The 20,112-nt window shown below is 43.3% G+C and overlaps 2 protein-coding genes across 2 annotated transcripts in view; both read right to left on the bottom strand.

Moving 5' to 3' along the window:
* Window positions 1–485: 485 nt before the first annotated feature.
* Window positions 486–1,907, bottom strand: LOC306743525 (ammonium transporter Rh type B-like; the record flags this gene model as incomplete). The annotated part of the gene is made up of 1 exon (XM_079226044.1): window positions 486–1,907. One exon carries the CDS (start codon window positions 1,905–1,907, stop codon window positions 486–488), a length of 1,422 nt encoding a protein of 473 aa, XP_079082170.1.
* Window positions 1,908–5,600: 3,693 nt separating this feature from the next.
* LOC306743521 (solute carrier family 12 member 5-like) overlaps window positions 5,601–20,112 on the bottom strand; it is a gene marked incomplete at both ends in the record, with an annotated part of 36,626 nt that continues 22,114 nt past the window's right edge. The window contains 23 exons of the mRNA XM_079226040.1: window positions 5,601–5,692; window positions 5,967–6,100; window positions 6,192–6,206; window positions 6,486–6,670; window positions 7,296–7,412; window positions 7,654–7,761; window positions 8,171–8,302; window positions 8,442–8,611; window positions 9,460–9,655; window positions 10,393–10,561; window positions 10,654–10,758; window positions 11,317–11,436; window positions 11,754–11,852; window positions 11,947–12,065; window positions 13,170–13,344; window positions 14,371–14,428; window positions 14,508–14,606; window positions 15,660–15,827; window positions 15,913–16,124; window positions 16,197–16,444; window positions 16,555–16,685; window positions 16,780–16,834; window positions 19,448–19,594. Of these exons, the coding sequence (XP_079082166.1) occupies window positions 5,601–5,692; window positions 5,967–6,100; window positions 6,192–6,206; window positions 6,486–6,670; window positions 7,296–7,412; window positions 7,654–7,761; window positions 8,171–8,302; window positions 8,442–8,611; window positions 9,460–9,655; window positions 10,393–10,561; window positions 10,654–10,758; window positions 11,317–11,436; window positions 11,754–11,852; window positions 11,947–12,065; window positions 13,170–13,344; window positions 14,371–14,428; window positions 14,508–14,606; window positions 15,660–15,827; window positions 15,913–16,124; window positions 16,197–16,444; window positions 16,555–16,685; window positions 16,780–16,834; window positions 19,448–19,594 (3,054 nt within the window). The remainder of the gene's footprint in view (window positions 5,693–5,966; window positions 6,101–6,191; window positions 6,207–6,485; window positions 6,671–7,295; window positions 7,413–7,653; window positions 7,762–8,170; window positions 8,303–8,441; window positions 8,612–9,459; window positions 9,656–10,392; window positions 10,562–10,653; window positions 10,759–11,316; window positions 11,437–11,753; window positions 11,853–11,946; window positions 12,066–13,169; window positions 13,345–14,370; window positions 14,429–14,507; window positions 14,607–15,659; window positions 15,828–15,912; window positions 16,125–16,196; window positions 16,445–16,554; window positions 16,686–16,779; window positions 16,835–19,447; window positions 19,595–20,112) is intronic.

The following is a 20,112-nucleotide window of genomic DNA, read 5'->3' on the forward strand; positions in this document are numbered from 1 at the left end:
CACATACTTGTATTTAGTCTGAGATAGATAGATAGATAGATAGATAGATAGATAGATAGATAGATACATGGAAAGATACTTTATTCATCCCCATTTTTTTGTATTCTCCTGTCCGTTTAAAGGAATATGTTTTTGCATATGTTATTCTTTTTTTTTACATCCAATGAAAACCAGACTGTACTTCTCAAGGATGTTGACATTTTGGAGCCTTAGTTGACTACACAGCTTGAATTATTGACTACTATATTAATAAAATGCACACAGTTTCAAAAATGTTTATTTCACATCAAAAACTCAATTTCCCTTTATGTTTGCATGTAGGACAATAAATAACAACATTGCTGGTTGCATTGAAAGAGTGTCGGACAGTGTCACTCCACTCATTATTAATATATCATCATATTTACAATGCCATGGATAAAGCATTTGATTAGTTATTGTAGCACTTTATACTTCTTATGAAGACAAATGCATTGACCTGCATGTCAGGCAGCAGAATCCTCCGTTGTGTTCTTAGTGAGTTGAAGCGGTGAATCGTAATCCGGAGGAACCTCAAAAAACAGCTCGTCGTCAAAACAGAGGTCATCGGGCGGCGGCGCGAGCTGCGGCAGCTTCAGGACGAAGCCGGTGAGGACGCCTCCCAGCGCCGACACGCCGATGGTGGAGAACACGGCCGCGACCTGGTAGAGCGCCTGCTCCCCGGCAGACCTCCCCAACCCCGGCTTCAAACCAGGGATCAACTTCTGGAGCTCCTGCAGCCTCGGGTCCCCCTCCATCGGCGCCCTGTGGGAAAAGGTCTCGTACAAACTGGGGCCGTACGTCTCCTCGGTAGCCATCAGAATGGCGCAAATCCCCGCGGTGCAGGATATGAGTCCCGTCAGGCCGTGCAAGTTGTGTATCCCACACTGGTCTTGGATCCGGAAGCGCCGGGCCAGGAAGGGGGTCAAGTACTTGTAGCCCAGCATGCAGGCGGCGCAGCCCATCACGCCCAGAGCGTACGCGGCCGCGGGCGAGATCATCATGTCCACGGACGCCCCGACCGTCACGCCCCCGGCCAGGGTCACGTTCTGGACGTCGGCCATGGTGATCTTGCCGTTCCGGTTCAGCATGGCGGAGAGGGCGAAGGCGGCGAGCGTGGAGCCGATGAGGCCGAGGAAGGTGTGCAGGACGGCCCTGTGCTGGTCGTCGCCTTTCAGGGTCAACGCCGAGTTGAAGGAGGGCCAGAACACCCACAGGAACAAGGTCCCCATCACCGACAGGAGGTCCGACTGGTAGCTGGTGTTCGTCTTGGCGTGGCCGTCGTTCAGGCACGGCCTGTAGAGCACGAAAGAGACGCCCAAGCCGAAGTAGCAGGCGAACAGGTGAACGAGGATGGAGCCCCCCGCGTCGTTGATCCTCAGGTACTTGAGCACGGCCCACTCGGTGCAGGCGAACACCGGCACCTCCAGCAGCGCCATGACCAGCAGCTGCACCGGACTGGTCCTGCCCAGCACCGCGCCGCAGGAGATCAGCACCACGGCGCAGGCGAACTCCGCGTTCATCAGGTTGATCACCCCGAGGTGGATCTTGCCCTCGTGGCTGAACTGGAAGTAGCCCTGCACCAGGATGGCCCACTGGATGGAGAAGGTGGCCGTGAGGAAGTTGAAGACCATCCCCCCGAAGCCGTAGAGCCGGAAAAAGGCCAGGAGGCACCCGAAGCCGAGGAATATCATGACCTGTATGTCGGTGAACAAGGGGTAGTCCCGGTACACCGCGTTGTCCATGGGGTTCGTCCTGTTGGTCTGGAACCGGGCGTCCGCGTCCTCATCGTAGGTGACGAAGGCGGCGTACAACGCGACGATGATCACCTGCGTGACAAACACAAACGCGGGCAACTTCACTCGGAGGCTGGTCGCCTTCGCCTTCATCCTGGCTGCTTTTCGGGACGAGTGACGGTCATCTCTAGTCTGCAGCCCTGGGGTTTATCTGCTCAGATAAGACGGGTCAAAGGCATCCGCCACTGCCGCTTTCTCTCTCAAACAAACAGAAGCAATATAACTCTGCGGCGTCGGACTTTGGCCGGTTGTAACGAGCCTTACAGTTCTGATGCGTCAGCGTTTTTTTGTGGTTATTCTATCGCACGATACAGCAAAAACATTGCATCTAGTACAATTTTATAGACATACATTACAAGAGTTAGACACCATTATCAATGCATTTGGCACAAACATGTGTCCTCTAGCTAAATTCTTACAGAAAAAAATATGCATTATATTGGCTGATGTCCATTCGGAAACATTGTGAGGGAGTTCGCTGACCTGTGAGCCGGGACATGGTGACGAAATGCATAGTGACCAACATGCATGACACAATCAGCGGACACAATGGTTTGTCAATCAATATCTTTGACTGAAATAGATAAACAAGAAGAAGAGTGAAAGGAGCCGTCTGCGAGATTGGGAGCATTTCCGTTGACTCTGGGCGGCTCTCAACATGGCGACGGATGAGTAGAGCGACCCGGCTATGTCAACAAGGAGAAAGCTCGGATTACAACACACAAAAGGTGATTGACCCTCAGGTAGACATTACTCCACTATATAAATATTCTTTACTCAATAACAGTTGCTGCCACATTAAAGAGAAAACTGCACACTTAAACAGGTTTTTTGAGCCGTTAATATTGATAATATTAATTTTGACATATTGACTGATTATTATTATATTGACTGATCACTGATTTTATAAAAAAATCTGCATTTGGTGGAAAACGGCTCAAAACGCAATCAACAGATTTAAATCCGTTTTAATCTCTAAAATAGAGTCGACTGTTCTGGACTAATCCACATCAGGAAATCTTGTTAACACCTGATAACGCCCACTGAGCTACAGTTACACTTTACTGCTCTGAATCCCATGTATTGCGTAACAGAAGAACACGATTACACAACTTCTTTGTTGCTGATAGACCTCTGACTACTTGATAGATGACATCATTATTTCCTTAAAGTTTGAAAAGGATGTTCCAGTCTTGTTAAACTGGTTTTATTTGAGAGTAGCTTTATCCCGTATTTCTGACGTAAGGGTAAATATCATGCTCAGACCTGAACTGAGCATCTAATCTCATGATTGTGGATCTTTTTTTGGGGGGTTCATGCGCCTTCTTTGAAATAGCAGCAGAGTAACTGATGAGAGAGAAACCTGCTCAACATCAGCACGTCTGCAATGTCATGTAGCATGTAGCATGTAGCATGTAGCATTTAGCTCAAAGAGCTGGTGTGGACTCTTCAGACTCTTTTCCTTTCACTTCAACACAACATGAACACTTACTTACACATTGGCTGTGGTCTTATTACAGTCCAGTGCAAACAGAAGAAAATCATCCACACTTGACGCGTCACTGTTGTATTAAAATGATTATAATTTATTGCATTTTGCCGACATATAAAATGGTTTCTTTAAACCATTACTTGTACGTGATTGCAAAAGACATGGCAGATCATTTAAAAAGACAATACAAACTATGTTAAATCTACAAAACCCGTGTTAACACACATTGCACGTGTTATTTCTAAGAAATCTAAAAATTACACTTTTTTTTATTTACAAACATCCCATCTTCACTCTATCCTGCTGTTCAGTTACACACTCACTCACTCACACAAGCATCAGGTATCACACACAAGCACACGGCATACAGGCATGTGGTCACAGCACACACACACACACACACACACACACACACACACACACACACACACACACACGTTGTAAATTTGACCGATACATCAACCTATAGAGCTACATCATCTTCTCATGAATCAAAAATAAACACAGTTTTGTTCTGCACACACACGTTTCAGACTTACAAGGGAAACACGGAGGGCTGCATAGATATTCACCAACAAGAGGACATATTAATATATGTGTGTGTGTGTGTATAGGTGAGGTTCAGTGTATGCTACAGGGTTGAAAACAACACAAATAATACTTGCACGTCTTATGATTACCGGGGAAAAGATACTGACTGCTCTTTTGTAAGTGAAAGACTTCACGGCACTAATAAGCCGAGGGGAAGAGGGGAATACAATCAAACCACTGTGTACTTATTTACTGCACATGTTTGGACAAAAACCTCCATTATAAACTATTACTCTTTGTTGCCATATTGATGTTATAAACTCTGCACACTCTCAGTGGGAAGCTAGTGAGCATGCGGCCGACTGTTAACGGTCACACGCTGTGAAACGTCTGCAGACTCAGCGTGAACATCTATGACGAAGCAGCACATGTGCACGAATCAATGCATGTTCAAAAAGGACTAAACCGCACACTAATAAACTAAAGGAGTTGTTGGACATTTTGGGGTAAAGTACGCTGACTCGCTTTCTTGCCGAGAGTTCAACGTGAAGGTTGATACAATACAATACAGCTGTTTCCAGTATTTATGCTAAGCTAAGTTAAGTGTCTCCTGGCCGCGGCTGAGAGCGGTTTCAATCTTCTTATATCTATCTGCCAGAAACCAAACGAGCTAACGGTGCACTCAGCATGCATGAAATATATAATATTTTAATAAATGACACATTTTTTTCCTGTACCACATAATTAGAAAAATAAATTGTCTGCGATGTAATTTATGAGATATCACTGATATGCATCTACCTGACTAGACGAGTGATCTGAAATATGTTGAAATGTTACACTTAAATTCCACTTATAATATCATAATACGATGTTTGTTAATGGTTTGTCCTCATTCTAAAGTTGGTAATAAATAAATAAATACTTTCTACAGTACATATTGGCACAATTTATAGAGAACCACAAGTGATGAATTGTGAAAGAATCATAAGGAGTTAAAGTGACATTAAAGTGGCCGTCGCCGAGCTCAAAGGCTTTGTGTCACAGCGCATTCAGTCTGATGTGATCCAGCTGTTTGTGAACACGATAATCTGCCTCCAATCGTTTACTTTTTATTAAAAATTCTCTCAAGCTCTCCGCAATGAGATTAAAAAAAACAACTCGCCAGCTTCTCTTTATGTTTATGGATCAGCTACAAATATGTACATGCATTTTTTATTATGGTGCAATGTTAGACTGATGAAAAGTGCAAACTGGTTACAGCTCGCACTTTTTTTCAATATCTCAATTAATAAATGTAAATGTATTAAAACAAACACCAACTAATTTCCACTGTTATAAATATCATTACCTGTAAGTCTAATATTAATACCTGTATGCTTCCAATCATACAATGAAAAGTTAAATTAGACCAGGAACAAAGACAGACATGAGTAAATGAATAAATAATATAAATAAATAAGTTAAAAGAAGGGAGAAAAAAATAATCCTCTTTGAGAAATGAACAGGAAGAAAAGCAGAAGGGCAGAATGCTGATTTAACATATCAGAAAAGGAAAAGAAATATGTGAAAACATTCAATTTTTTCTGAGAATAAGTGAAGCTTTGATATTTGGTTTTGCAATAAAATGTCAGAACTAAGCATAAACTTATCAGCTGTTATCAGTTGACTGTTGCGCAATTCTTCATGTGGCGTAACTGTTAAACGATGGTGTGTGTGTGTGTGTGTGTGTGTGTGTGTGTGTGTGTGTGTCTGAAAGCCCTTCAGGAGTAGATGGTGATGACCTCACGTCCTCCTCCGCGCACCAGGAGGACCCGGTTGAGACCTTCGGTGAGCACCTCAAGGAACTCCATGTCTGAGAGACGATCCCAGTGAAGGAGAGTCGTTTCCTCACGTGACATTAAAGGGTTAGTTAACGACACATTCATCCATTGCTTTTACCTTGAGACTTTTTAACTGCGCTAGATTTATTTTACAGCCATCAGTTCCCATGTGTGTTGTTGATTTCCACTCTAAACTTCTCAGTCTAAATAACTGTTCAAGGCCCAAAGGATCTGAACTGCTTAAAGTCCATTGAAGGTCCATGTGAATGCCTTGTGTATTATGTATTTATTTATGATGTAGGATACAGTTTTCATTGCCCACGCGGTTCTTGGGTGGTCCGGGCATGTTGAGCAGGACGAGTTTGGCCTCCTTGGACTTCTTCATGATGATCTCATTGAGCCGCATCGCCGTGTGCATGCGCCTCACGTCCACCGGGCTCCTGGGGCGAGGGAACAGAAGGCCTCGTTAGCTCTACTGCTCGGCTCACACACAGAGTGTCTCCCTCCAAAATAATATAATCAAATACTCACAAGTGCTCCCACTCCCTGCAGCAGCATGTTAGTGGGTGGGGGACATAATTACAGAGAATTACCAACAGGACATGTGCTCATACCATGGCCCCGTTCCTTGTACCTGGTTTACTGAGATAATTTTCAGGATAAGATGACGCAGATCAGACTTTTCGGTTCCACAAAGAAAGTTTGGATCAGCCTTTGAGGAACCGACATAGCCTGACGCACACAAATATTTACCACCGACCCACGTTCGCATGTCACGCGTGTGTATCAGACATGTCACGCGTGTCATGTCTGTTTGTCACTCACGGCTTCATGTTGAAGAGGTCTTTGCTGGCCTCCGGGTTCGCTGTTGCGGCGCCCCCCGCGGGGGACGTGGGACTGGTGGGACTGGTGGGATTGGTGGGACTGGTGGGACTGGTGGGGCTGGTCGGCTTGAAGGTGTTCTTGCTGTGGATGAGCTGCACCTGTTTTGGGTTGGAGACAGCCACAGACTGAGAGACGGACACACCGCAACAGTGACAGTGAAAGAGAGAGAAGAGATGGCGTCAGTGGGGCTGAAGCTCGGGGGGACGGGGAAGAGAAAGTGGAAGTGGAAGTGGACAGGGAAGTGGAAGGGGAAGTGAACGGGAAAGGGGACAGGGAATGGTACAGGGAAGGGGACAGGGAAGGGGATGGGAAAGGGGATGGGGACGGGGAAGGGGACGGGAAAGGGACGAGAAGGGGACGGGGACAGGGAAGGGGACAGGGAAGTAGAAGGTGAAGGGGATGGGGAAGTGGAAGTGGAAGGGGATGGGGAAGTAGAAGGGGAAGGGGACGTGGAAGTGGACGAGGAAGGGGACGGGGAAGTTGAAGTGGAAGGGGAAGTGGAAATGGAAGTGGAAGGAGAAGTGGAAAGGGACGTGGAAGTGGACGGGGAAGTGGAAGGGGATGGAAGGGGACAGGGATGGGGAAGTATTAGTGAAAAGGGAAGGGGAAGTGGATGTGGAAGTGGACGGGGAAGTGGAAGGGGAAGGGGAAGTGGAAGGGGATGTGGAAGTGGAAGTGGAAGGGGAAGAATGGGGACGGGGAAGGGGACGGAGTCACTGCAAAGAACCACGTGGACCGTGGCAGCATTACCTCGTCCTCCGGTTGTTCGGCCACGCTCGCTGCTTCGTCCACGCTGTGCCGGGAGCGCGAGGCAGACGGGTTTTTACGCCGAATGGACCCACGGGATGAATCCGTAATGCTCTGGATCTATAGGAAACGGATTAGGTTGAATTTCCCTCTGGAAATCATTCTCTCTCTCTCTCTCTTCCCCCAGAGCAGTAAACACAAGTCCAGACAACAACACCTCATTAAAAGCCAATTCCCTGACCAAGAGCTGATATTTGGAGTGATAATGAAAAAGTCAAGGTTCTGTATACAATTCGGTAAAAGCTGTTTAAAAATGACGTGAGCCTTCTTTAGTCATCAAGGTTTCTCCAGTTGAGTTTACCTCTCTCTCCTTCTCGTTCTTGGTCAGATGCATCTGTTTGAGGATCTGTGATCGTTGCTCCATTATCAGCGTCTTCTCGTAAGTGTAGGCTGAGATGTCGGCGTCATGCTTTGAAGCAAAGAAATACATAAAAATGTAATTTATCTTACAGTTGTCAAGTCATGAAATAGGAGTCATGATATGAAAGTTTGGTTCTATGGGTTTATCTCAGAAAAAAACTTTTTTTTATACATCATCTATTTTTTTTCAATGGAGTCTGGATACAAGAGCTTCAGATCCCGGTCGGAAACGATGGAGAACATATTCTGAATATAGCGTATACTTGAAGTGATATATTTTCTTTGGTGTTGTCTGTTCCTCCACGCCGAGGGTATGCCGTCTGTCGGTAATAATACGCTGACTAGGGACAACCACAATTCAAAAGACTCAAACTATCCCTTTAATCTCAACGAGATAAAACAAAGATATGAAAAGAATCCTCTCAGAACTCAGATGTAGTGCCAGACGAGTCTCTCACCATCTCCACCACCTCCACCGCGGCATCGATGCGCAGGTGATAGAGGAAGGTGATGAGGTCTTTCTTCATCTGGATGCTGTTGTCGTCCATCTGAGCCACGGTGAAAATGCGCATCTTGCACTTCCTCCACACCTGAAACAGGAACGCCATCGACATCGAAAATGTTCTCAGTTCTTTTTTTAAACCTCGACACTCTGCACCTTTGTAACTGCTGTTTGTTCATTAACCAATTTCAAATGTAAAGGATGTTTCGTCGCGTCTCCTTGCCCACCTTGTGCTGCCGCAGCAGGAAGGGCAGCAGCATCAACATGCCTCCATCGTGGACGATCCACCACACGTCGATGTGGCCTTCGGTGAAGCGCTCTCCATTGGACGGGTAGCTGGAGATGTTCTTCGGGACCAACAGGGCCAGACTGGCGACAGTCGTCTCTCGGACGACCTCTGCAGAGGGACAGAAAGGGTTTGTTTATGAAGTATAATGAAGGGCCTTAGGTTTAGTTTGTCCCATTAGACAGGACATATTATCTCTCTGGTGGTGGTGTATTGTATTTATATAAAACTGGATCAATGAGGCAGATACTGATGTCGACATTTGAGAGTTAAAAAAGCGATATCCAGATATGCGCAGATATGCGCAGATATATGTTTTTATAACATAAGGGACCCTTATATTTGATTATTTTAGAATTCTTCATAGAATTGAATAATAAAATTACAAATACACACCAGACACATATTCACCAACCTCAAACATTTTCAAATAGGACAAAGACAAAGATCTCAGCATACAAAATAATCCATGGGCAGGTTTATCTGGTGGGATTAAATCTATCTGATCACATGTGTTTTCAGGATAATGACAGTGGAAGATTAAAAGAAGATCAATTAATTTTAAAGATATCTAAAACCATCGCAGGGTTAAACTTGAAGTTACCATAAGGAACTTTAACTTTTTGTTGATTTTGGCGGTCCCTGTGGACAAAAATGGTAGTGTTTCCGAGTCCCTTACGAAAACCTCTCATTTTAATTAATACAGCAGGGTCTGAAAGTCTGCCAAGCTCGGTCCTGGTCCTGGTTCTGGTTCTACTGTGCCGCCCTTCACTCCAGCTGGAGGTATTACATTGATACCACATTTAAACCAGTTAAACGTTCCTCACAGTAACTTTGAGTTTGAGTTTTGTGAACAGACCACTTTAAGTCATACATGCTGAATAACCAGGTATAACCAGTACCAAATTCCTTAAATAATATTTGAGACATTTATTATTTTACCAGCGTTTAAGACGTACCAATAAAGTTCCTAAACTGCTGGTGGTATTCAGGCTGTTTCCAGTTTCGGGGCCAGCTGACCAACACGGTGTTGTGCTTCAGACCTCCCAGTCCTCCAACCTGGATCAGGTGGGACGTCCCGTCTCTCAGATTGGAGGAGATGACCACCTGAGAGAAACCCTTCACCTTCTCCGTCTCCATCAACTTACGCAAACACTACAAGTGGAAAGAGAGGGAATACAATAGGTGTGCCGTACATCATGTGACAAGGAACAACCAATCACAGCTGGCGGATATCTTCTCCTACTTCCATAAATATCAGCTAAATATCAGTGAATATATGAAGTGTATCGTTTTAGTGCACCAACTGTCACACGGGCGGTTTTACTTCTTTTCCGTCGGACGTGACCTTTTGTTAAATCCCGCCTCCAAATGCACACTGGCCAATCAGAGTGTGGCATCGGGGCAGCTGCAAACAGGGTCCGCCAACTATCATGCAATGGTTTCATATTTTCTTCATCTTCAGGCTGGTTCAGTGGATTTTGAGGTTTAAACGTTGTGTAATAGTGAAACTCGAGAGGTTGGAAGGAGATAAACGTTTCTAAAATATAATGTTTCTATGTAAAAACGTGTGGCGCTAACATTAGCAAAGTACGTTAGCACATCATTAACTAGCGCTAACAGACGGTAAACTGAATGTTTACACGTGTTGCTTTTACTTTTTCATTGTAACAGTGAATAAAGATCGAGCCGACTTTACAGGAACAGCGTTGATCCTTAATTAAATGTCTTCTGTCTTGATCTCCAGGTCATGTGATGGTGCAGTTAGTGGCAGTGTGGGCTCCATGGTGACAAAATGTAGACGCAACATGCGACAGTGGATAACTGTGTTGAGCGACTCGTGATATTAATCCACGAGTCAAAGTGCATGCGTTAGAGATGAGAGGATGAACCTGATCTGCCCTCTGGGCCTCCGCGTAGTTGTCCAGGAAGGTTCCTTGAACCGAGGTGCCGACGATGGTCAGACCCTTCCCCGCCTTCAGCTGATTGGCCAGAGAGAGCAGCCGAGGCTGCTTTACGTTCTGCTCGGCGTCCACGCTCACCAGAACCAGGATCTGAGGCCTTGGACAAAAAAACAAACAAGAAACGCACCAATTAAAAGACCGTCTCATCTCAGAGCGGTGATACAAGCGCAGCTGTTTTGGTGGACTGACCTCCAGTTCTTGGTGTGTGGCGGTCCTTCCTCCAGCCTCATGAGAGCGAAGCGCGCGGCGCTCAGGGAGATGCCGCGTATCCCGTCGCCCCACTCCTTCTCCGCTCTGCGGCACAAAAACAAGCCCAACTGAACTAAAACACACTGCCACTGGCAGAATACTTATGGGATGCTTCAGGTTGTGCGAAGTCAGTTTAACAAATACTGTCTGTGAGAAACGTTCCTCAAGGTTACACGCTTTACACTCACACCTGTTTATCAGTATGTTGACATTAGAGAAGCAGACTGGTCGTTGCACGCTCCAGCCTTGTGAGAAAAGACGAGGACACGATTCTCCTCTTAGACATGCTAGAGCCAATTAAATGTTAGATGTTCATGACGGGAAACCGTGTATTAAAGAGCCGAACTTCCGGCTGTTCTGGGTGTTTTTTGGACGGTCTCCCTGCGTGTTGACTGGACGACTCCCTGCTATCGCGATTGCAGCGCTTGATACTTTGCTTGTGATCAAGGTAAATAAATTCAGAGAACGAGAGAAGTCATTTGGCTAAGTTCTTCCGGAGGCTACGCCAGGCATCCAATCATTATTACGCGCTAACAGAAACAAAGTGGGTGAGAACTCAAGTCGCTTTGCCGTGATTCAAGCCGACTTACTGCGATTACTTACCCGCAGAACTCGATGTATTTGTAGATGCAGGTGGCGATGCCCATGGCGATGATGGCGTAATGCCAGGAACAGATGAACATGAGCGACAGGCACAGGCTCATGCCCAGGAAAGACAAAGCCCTGCAGGAGACGGGACATCCATCACATGTTTGGTCTGAATAATCTCTGCCAGCCTCACACCGCTGGCTGGGACTCAACAATGTCCGCAGCTTGTAAATAAACAGTATTTAATCCTGCTAAAGTGAAACTGGAGTACGGACAGCGTGAGTTCAGCTCCCCGGGGTGATCCAGGTGCACTCCAGGTGAATATCGTCACCTCACCGGTGCTGTTACTTAAGAATGATTTATTTTTGCTTGAGATCAAAAGCAGGCATTACGGCATAAGCATGTTGGGTGACCACACACACTCACTCACACACACACACACACACACTCACCAGTGGTAGAACTTGAAGCGCGGCCTCCAGTTCGGCGTCCTCAGCAACGTCTGCAGGGCACAGGCGAGGTTCACAAACATGTAGCACATCAGGAAGAACCTAAAGAGAGAGGAGGAGAAATATACAGAAGAAAAAGAGAATAAACCATGCATTTATATTGTGTGTGTGTGTGTGTGTGTGTGTGTTATCTTACATGGAGAGGATGGGTGCGACTGCATCCAGGGAGGCGATGATGATGCCGATCTCACAGATGCAGGCCGTGAGCAGGAGGGCCCAGGTGGGCTCCCCGTTGGCTTTGCCGTGCCCAAACACCTGAAACACGAGGGAGTGATTCAAGTGAGTCTCTTTCATTGCACCCCAATAAAAGTACGGGATTTTAATAACCGTGTTTTGTTGCAGCATAAAGCTTCAGAGAATGCACACATGTATGTAAGTCGTCTCTGAGAAGAGAAGCGCTTCTTCTGCTGTTAAATCTATCAATCAGACTTCATAGCACTTTTAATACAAATAAAATGTAACGCAAAGTGCTTCATAGTGTACACACCATTCAATAACAACAGCCAAAAAACCCTGAAAAAAATAAAGAACTGAGTAAATGCTGAAATATCAACGAGGAAATATATGAAGCTAAAAAAGCTAAAATAAGAAAGGTGTACATAAATAAATAGTGATGAAATAACAATAAAAGCTAAAAGACAAAAAAGGATACCACATATCCACAAATAATTAGAAAGATAAATATATAAAGTTTAATAAAAGCCAGGCTAAAAAGGTAACATACAATAAATAATGAGAAAGATGAATAAAGATAAATTAAAAGCTACACTAAAAAGGTCAAATAGAATAAATAAATTAACAATAACTAAATAAATGAAGTTAAATTAAAAGCCTGGCTAAAAAGGTAACATACACTAAATAATTAAAACGATAAATAAAGTTGAATAAAAGCCAGACTAAAAAGGTAACATACAATAAATAATGAAAAAGATAAATAAATAAAGTTTAATAAAAGCCAGGCTTAAAAGGTAGCATACAATAAATAATGAAAAAGATAAATAAATAAAGTTTAATAAAAGCCAAGCTAAAAAGGTAGCATACAATAAATAATTAAAAAGATAAATAAACAAAGTTTAATAAAAGCCAAGCAAAAAAGGTAGCATACAATAAATAATTAAAAAGATAAATAAAGATACATTAAAAGCTAGACTAAAAAGGTCAAATAGAATAAATAAATAAAGATAAATTAAAAGACAGACTAAAAAGGTAACAGAATAAATAAATAAAGTTAAATTAAAAGACAGGCTAAAAAGTTAACATACAATAAATAATTAAAACGATAAATAAATAAAGTTATTTGCTGCTCGCTGCTGCGCTTTTACAATAAAAGATGCGTTTAAGAGCTGCATGTGTACACACCCTCAGAAAAGGGATGATGCCGTCTCTGGAGATGGCCTGCAGGAGCCGCGGCGCCCCGGTCAGGCTCTGGAGTCCGGCTCCACACGTGGAGAAGAAGGAGCCGAACACGATGACCCACGGAGACGGCCACGCCAGGGTCCCGATCACCAGGTTGCCGCTGACGCCTTCACCAAACCTGTGGAGGAAACACACAACACTCAGCAGCTGCAACACCAACACACTGCATGTCCACCATTCAGTCAGATAAACGGACATCATGAGAAGACTATTAAAGACACATGTTTATGGCATCACCTTAACTGCAACAACTGTGTGTTAGTGTTTCAACATTGTTGCGCTCTGTCGCCTATTATGTGTGTTAGTGGGGACTTTATTGATGTTTTACAACTGGTGCTTGTTGTTTATTGTGCATCTTTTTGCTCTTATATGTGTGAAGTTGAGAGCCATGAAATACACTACTAAATTAAATGTATTATTAATATTATTTGACTTATGATATTGGGCTAAAAGGCTGAGAGCAAAGAGTCCTCACCAGTCAACATACCTTCTTTTTAGCTGCTCAGCTTGGACAAGCAAGAGAATGCTTATGTATGCTTTTATTTTTATGATCCTTTTATTATTATTTATTATTTATTTTATTATCTCCTAAGATAGAAATAAGACAATCACCGTTTTTCACTAGAGTCCCATGAACACTTGAAAGGCCTGCAGCGCAGAGCGAAGGGTTGCTGAGCTATGATTGGTCTATCGCTGTTTAGGGGCGGGATTTAGCGAACTTACTGTAAAAATAATAAAATAAACAGTAATAAATATAGTAATAAAAATAATTATAAAATAAAAAACAACAATAATATGAATACCATAATATGAATACCATAAAAATGTAATAAATAAAAATAAAAATAAAAAATAAATAAAACCAATAAAAATTTAAAAAAAAAAAAAAATATATATATATATATATATATATATATATATTTGATCTTTTGCTGCCCACCTAGATACAAGGTCAAGACCAGGTCAAGGCATAAACAGAGAGAACAGCTCCCCATCGGTGGTCATATTCAGACTAGCCTTTATCTTGTGTGTACCTTGCTCTGAGCATTAAAAGTGAGACAATATGGTCAGAGGTGTTTATCTCGTTCCTCGTGGTCAGAGTTAGATTACAGTGTTGCACAATCGTCCGCACAATAAGACTCACTTGTCCCTGAGGACGACTCCTTCTATGCAGGCTCCGAACAGCACAACAGTGGACATGTCTGAGGAAAAGCTGTCAAGAAAAGTATTATTCAAGACCAAAAAGGTGACATGAAAGTCATTCGGCTCAGTGAAGGATACACACAATAGACGTGGTGGTGATGGCGGCGATCGTGCCGATGGGGATCGACTTCTGAGCGTCCCGCAGGTCTCCGGAGCGGTTGGAGCCCGCCATGATGCCTGTGGGTGGAGCGAGAGGAAACAATCAGGAGCTTTGTGCTTTTACAACCTGCAGGGAGAGGCGATAGGTGATATCTATTTGTCTTTCTCTCCAGTCACATCACCGGCGGGTTCTGCAGCGCAGACAGAAAAAAGAGGTTCCAGCTGCCAATTTAAATGAAATCCAAATCCAAAGTCAGCGCAGCAGGGCGTTACGATAATAGTATCTTCCCTCGTGCTGTTAAACCTCCAATAACGGATTGTTTTGGTCACCTGGGGTCAGCAGAAAGTAACGGTAAACATGGCGCTGACATATTATCCCTTTGAAGGGTTGATACGACGTTCTTTTTGAGTTGTCCGACCAATACTCTCTTTTAGCTGCTAAAATCTCCACTTTGTTCACCAGTCACTTACTTTGTTGGGTGCTGTGCAGGTACAGTGACTTTTTTTCTGAAAAGCTCTCTGTCTGCTCTTGAAATAGGACGGATTACAGTGGAACCGGCAGCTAGATCTCCGGTTTGAGCGCTTGGTATCAAGTCTACGTCTTTACCGCAGCCGGCCACGGTTCAAATCTGCCCTGTCGGGCGTTTTGCTGCCTGACATCACCTCTTTCAATTTCAATTCCTGAGCAGAAATTCCCCCCAAAATATTGTAAAGTGGAACTAAAACAAGTTTTAAGACCCTGAAATCCTCAGTGGATTCAAGGGGAACCTTCAGAATCTGCGATAGTTCTTTAATAGTTGATCTGTACCTCTATCACATTACGTTTTATCCATTGTTTAAGTGGTAATCTTGACGATTTTCATTTGAATTAAAGTCTGTTAAGTCACGATCCATCGGCAAAGACAGGTAACACAATGGTGATGGTTGACAATCATGAAAATACCGCAATAATTACACACGTGTAGTATTACAAACTGGATTCTGGGCTCCAGACTGATAAATGTCATAGAAATTCTAAAGAATTTGCCACTTTACTACGATAAATCTAAAGATTAGACCAGCTTTGATACTGAAGACCCAGTGTGGTGAGGACGTCCTCTCCTCCCTGAAGTCGCCTCTTCTCCTGCTAACCTGTGACGGACGGGAAGTAGATCCCGACCAGCAGGGTGAAGAAGCTGGTGATGTCGGCCATGACGTAGCGGTTGGAGTTGGTTGGCGGACCGTCCGTGTTCACGTCCGACGTGACCCCGCGCTTCTCCAGGAGCATCCCTTTTTCCAGGTAGTTCCCAAACAGGTTCTCTAAAAGACAAAGGGACGGAATTAAGGTGGATTGATCCTCCCGCTGGCGATCGATAGAGGGCGTTATTGATCGGGCGCCTCTCACCCGCCAGGATGCCGCTGGTGACCCCCGGGATGCCCTGTATCTCTGTGACGTTGTTGTTGGTGAAGTATTCGTCGCAGGTGGCGTTGAGGGTCTCGGAGTCGCAGAAGGTCCTCCACAGCTTGGTGGTGACGGTCTCGTTGTCTATTTCCACCACCTTGGCGCAGACGGCGTAGCCCTTCGAGACGAGCGTTCGATTCCCCAGGAGGCAGACGCTGTGAAGGAACGGCAGCAGCGTCACGGGGTCGCTTTGCACTCGGATCGTCGAAACGAGCGATGTCACTTACGGGAAGACGGGCGGGTCGATGGCGGTCTTGATGACTCCGGCGTAAACGGACACGATGGAGAGGATGACACAGGCCAGGAAGACCAGCGCCAGCTTGTTCACGTATTTGACGCCGACGAACACCACCAGCGACATGAAGCTCAGCACAATGGTGCCGTACACCCGCATGTTGTTGAGAAGAGCCAACTCGGCCTCCGCACCCTCCAGGCCCTCGATCTTAAAGATGGCCATCTGGGGGATGATATAAATCTGAAAGAATGGAAAGATGGAGGCAAGGGGAAGTAGAGGGAGGTGAGAAACGGCGGTTAAATAGACTACAGACAAACTACAGACAATGTTCAAGACAATGTGATGCTCACCAGCAGGATTTCAATGCAGCCCAGGATGTACATGGCACCGGCAAAAGTGGTGCCCAGGTAGAAGCAGATGCCGACAGCTCCGCCAAACTCGGGCCCCAGAGAGCGAGAGATCATGTAATATGAGCCTCCAGCTGTGAGTCACAAACACACAGAAGAGTCGGTGAGTTGTTCTGTCAAACACAAACACAAACACACCAACAGCTCCCCTCCCAGAGGTCCACTCACCTGGCACCACGCCATTCGTTGCAATGGCACTCATGGAGATGGCCGTGAGCATCGTCTGGAGGAAGCAGAACACGACAGAGGAGGTTTAGGATACATCTGAGGACTTGAGTTACTCCACAAAGAATCACAAAACAGCACCACTTTAAAGTTAGTGTTTACCAGAGATGTGATCTTAAGCGTCTTAAGAGGTCATTTAATATCATAAACCAAAACCAAAATGTCAGCTTCAAAGGAACATTGTGCAGCATTTCGGGAGCTCTATCGGCAGAAATGGAATAAAATCTTAAATAGTATGTTTTCTTTAATCTATAATCACCTGGAAATGTGAAAATGTGTGTTTCCGTCACCTTAGAATGATTAATTTATATCTATATAAATTGCTCCCGTAGCTGCGCCTACGGTGTATGATAGTCCTGATGTGGCACGTTGCATGGCAGCTCCTCTCATCAGCGGGTGAATGATTCCTATGTAAAGCGTCTTTGAGTATTCAGAAAAAGCGCTATATAAAATCAGAGCATACACAGCCGGCCGCCATCTTTCTACAGGAGCCCAGAACGTCCAAACCTTCCAGAGGTCGTTGTTTTGTTCTCCAGGGACGAAAAACAACAAACACGGGAGACCTCTGGCGTCCGCGACTCTGACAGCAACTGGCTATAGACGGAGTAATTTGCATTTTCATGTGTTTTTCCATCTGCCATTGGCGGAAGTTGCAATATGCAACCTCGCCGCTAGAGGCCGCCACATCCTTCACAGGGCATGTGAGGTCATCTCCTCCCTGTATTTGTAACCTGTGAACCTCACATGAGTTGGTGGGTGACGCAGCAGCAAAATGAGCCACAGGGGGAAAGACAGTGGTGGTGTTACTGGGTTTAGTGGGAGAACGCCTTATGCCAGGATTTATTATCACCTTCAGCATTGGTGCGATGCGAGTTAGACTTATACAGCCTGTTATCTATTATATAACAGCCCTAGAGTTTAATAAGAATGCTAATTTTTTATTTATGTAGTGTTTATAAGTGTGTTTTTCAGAATTAATGAAAGGAAAGAATATGTAATAACAATAAAGTTAAAATAAAACACCATAAAACAGTAATATAAAGAGGAAATATGAAGTGATGCGATAATGGAAAAGGAAAACATTTGGTAATTGTAGGCGGTCTTGTAAAAATCCATTTGAGGAGGCATTTAAAAGCTGCAGCAGTTTGTTGATCTCACACTGAGAGGACGGCCGTAATCCAAAACGGACGATCAGCGTCGGTTTTCACCTTGGAACAACTAAATGGTTTTGGTCGACTGATTTTAGGGGATTGGCTGATTTTTGAAAGGTTAAATGTTTTTTGATATAATCTGGTGCCAGATCATGGATGAACCTGGAGGGCAATTAATACAGTTTAAAAATCACATATTACATAATTATATTGCAAACACACACAGTCGGACAGTCAAGTGGAAACACACACGTTTCCTTATTTTTTATGTATTTCTTTACTTATTCATCCTCCCATGTGTTTGTTTTATGTTATTTCCGCCTCTACGAAGGCCTCCAATACTTTTATGCCCAAACTGACTCCACACAGCAGTTTTACACCAATTATTAATCTCTTTTTCTCAGTAGTATATATATATATATATACATATATATATATATATATATATATATATATATATATATATATATATATATATATATATATATATATATATATACGTATATATATACGTATATACATATATATACGTATATATATATATATATATATATATATATATATATATATATATATATATATATATATATATATGTGTGTGTGTGTGTGTGTTTACCGTCCCGTCTGTATGTCATCCCTGTATCTTTGTTGTTTTATTGTAAATAAAATTGAAAAAACAAATTTAAACAAAACTTTCTAACTGTATCTCATTGTCGTATCTTTGCTCCTGCAAATAAAATAAAATAAAACAAATAGAATGATAATAAAAGGAAACATCCCATAGCTTTATCTTAATTTTTAATTAAAACAATTCAAATAATAACAAAATATTTCCATCTGTATAACATTCCTGTATCTTTGTTGTTGCAATAACAATACAATAATAATCATAATTAGAAAAACCTTCCTATCTGTGCATCATTCCTTTATATTTGTTATTTTTGCTGCAAATAAAAAACACAAAAATAAAAAACGTCCCATCTGTATCTCATTCCTGTATCTTTTTTTCGCAAATAACTCAAATTAAAATAGTAAAAAAAAACTTCTGTCATCTGTATGTCATCCCTGCATCTTTGTAGTTATGATAACAATAATATTAATAATTAGAAAAACCTTTCTATTTGTGCGTCCTTCTTTTATCTTTATTTTCGCAAACAAAAACACAAAACCAAAAATAATAAGAAAAACCTTCTCATCTGTATGTCATTCCTTTATCTTGGTTGTTGCAAACTAAAACAAACTAAACATAATACAACTCTTCCCATCTGCATCTCATTCCTGTATCTTTGTTGTGTTTGTTGAGCAACCAGTTTAAAAAATATAATTTTATGAATGAATGTCTTCAGCTCTATTGGACTGCGGTAAATGAAACACCATTTGTTTTCTGAGTGGACACACACATGTTCGTCCCCAAGAGCGCTCGCGTTTCACAACAAAAATGCAGCAGCATCTTCACTCACCGTGGAGCAACACATGAAGACGATTATGAAGGAGCCAAAGACGCCTCCCATGCCGACCATCCAAGTCATCCGCAGGAAGAGGATCACCCCAAAAATGTTCTGGATGCACGGCAAGTACACGCCCATCAGGGTGCCAAGCTGTGGAGCCTGAGAAGCACAAACATGGAGCGTGATACATCAAAGTCTTCTCTCATCTTACACAGATTAAAAACGGGGTTATAATAGGGCAGCAGTGCACTTTGTTGTTCAGTCTCTGTCATGCTGAAATATATTCTTCATATTATGATATCGCCTTTTAAATAAAGGAAGGGAGGTCCAACCTTTTCATGGGAAAGAAAGGGGTTTATTCTTTCTAACCACAAGCTCTTTGTTGGATTGAATTGGGTCTATTTCCTCTGAGTAACCTCGCTGCAGAGAAGTAGGAAGATACATGTGGTTTCAGTTTTTAACACTATCATAAATGTGGCACCAGTAACACAAAATGCTGTCTTAATCTCTAGTTTCAAGTCACAAATTATGCTCATTTAGAGTCAAACACACCATAATTCAGGAGATGCTATAGGGGCGGGGCTACAAGGTGATTGACAGGTCGAAACCAGGGTGTCGTTCGATCTCGTAGTTGTCCGTGTTTTCATTTTATAACTTTAACCCGTTCACTGTGTGTT

Source organism: Taurulus bubalis (assembly GCF_910589615.1).
Source record: "Taurulus bubalis genome assembly, chromosome: 11".
NCBI lineage: Eukaryota > Metazoa > Chordata > Actinopteri > Perciformes > Cottidae > Taurulus > Taurulus bubalis.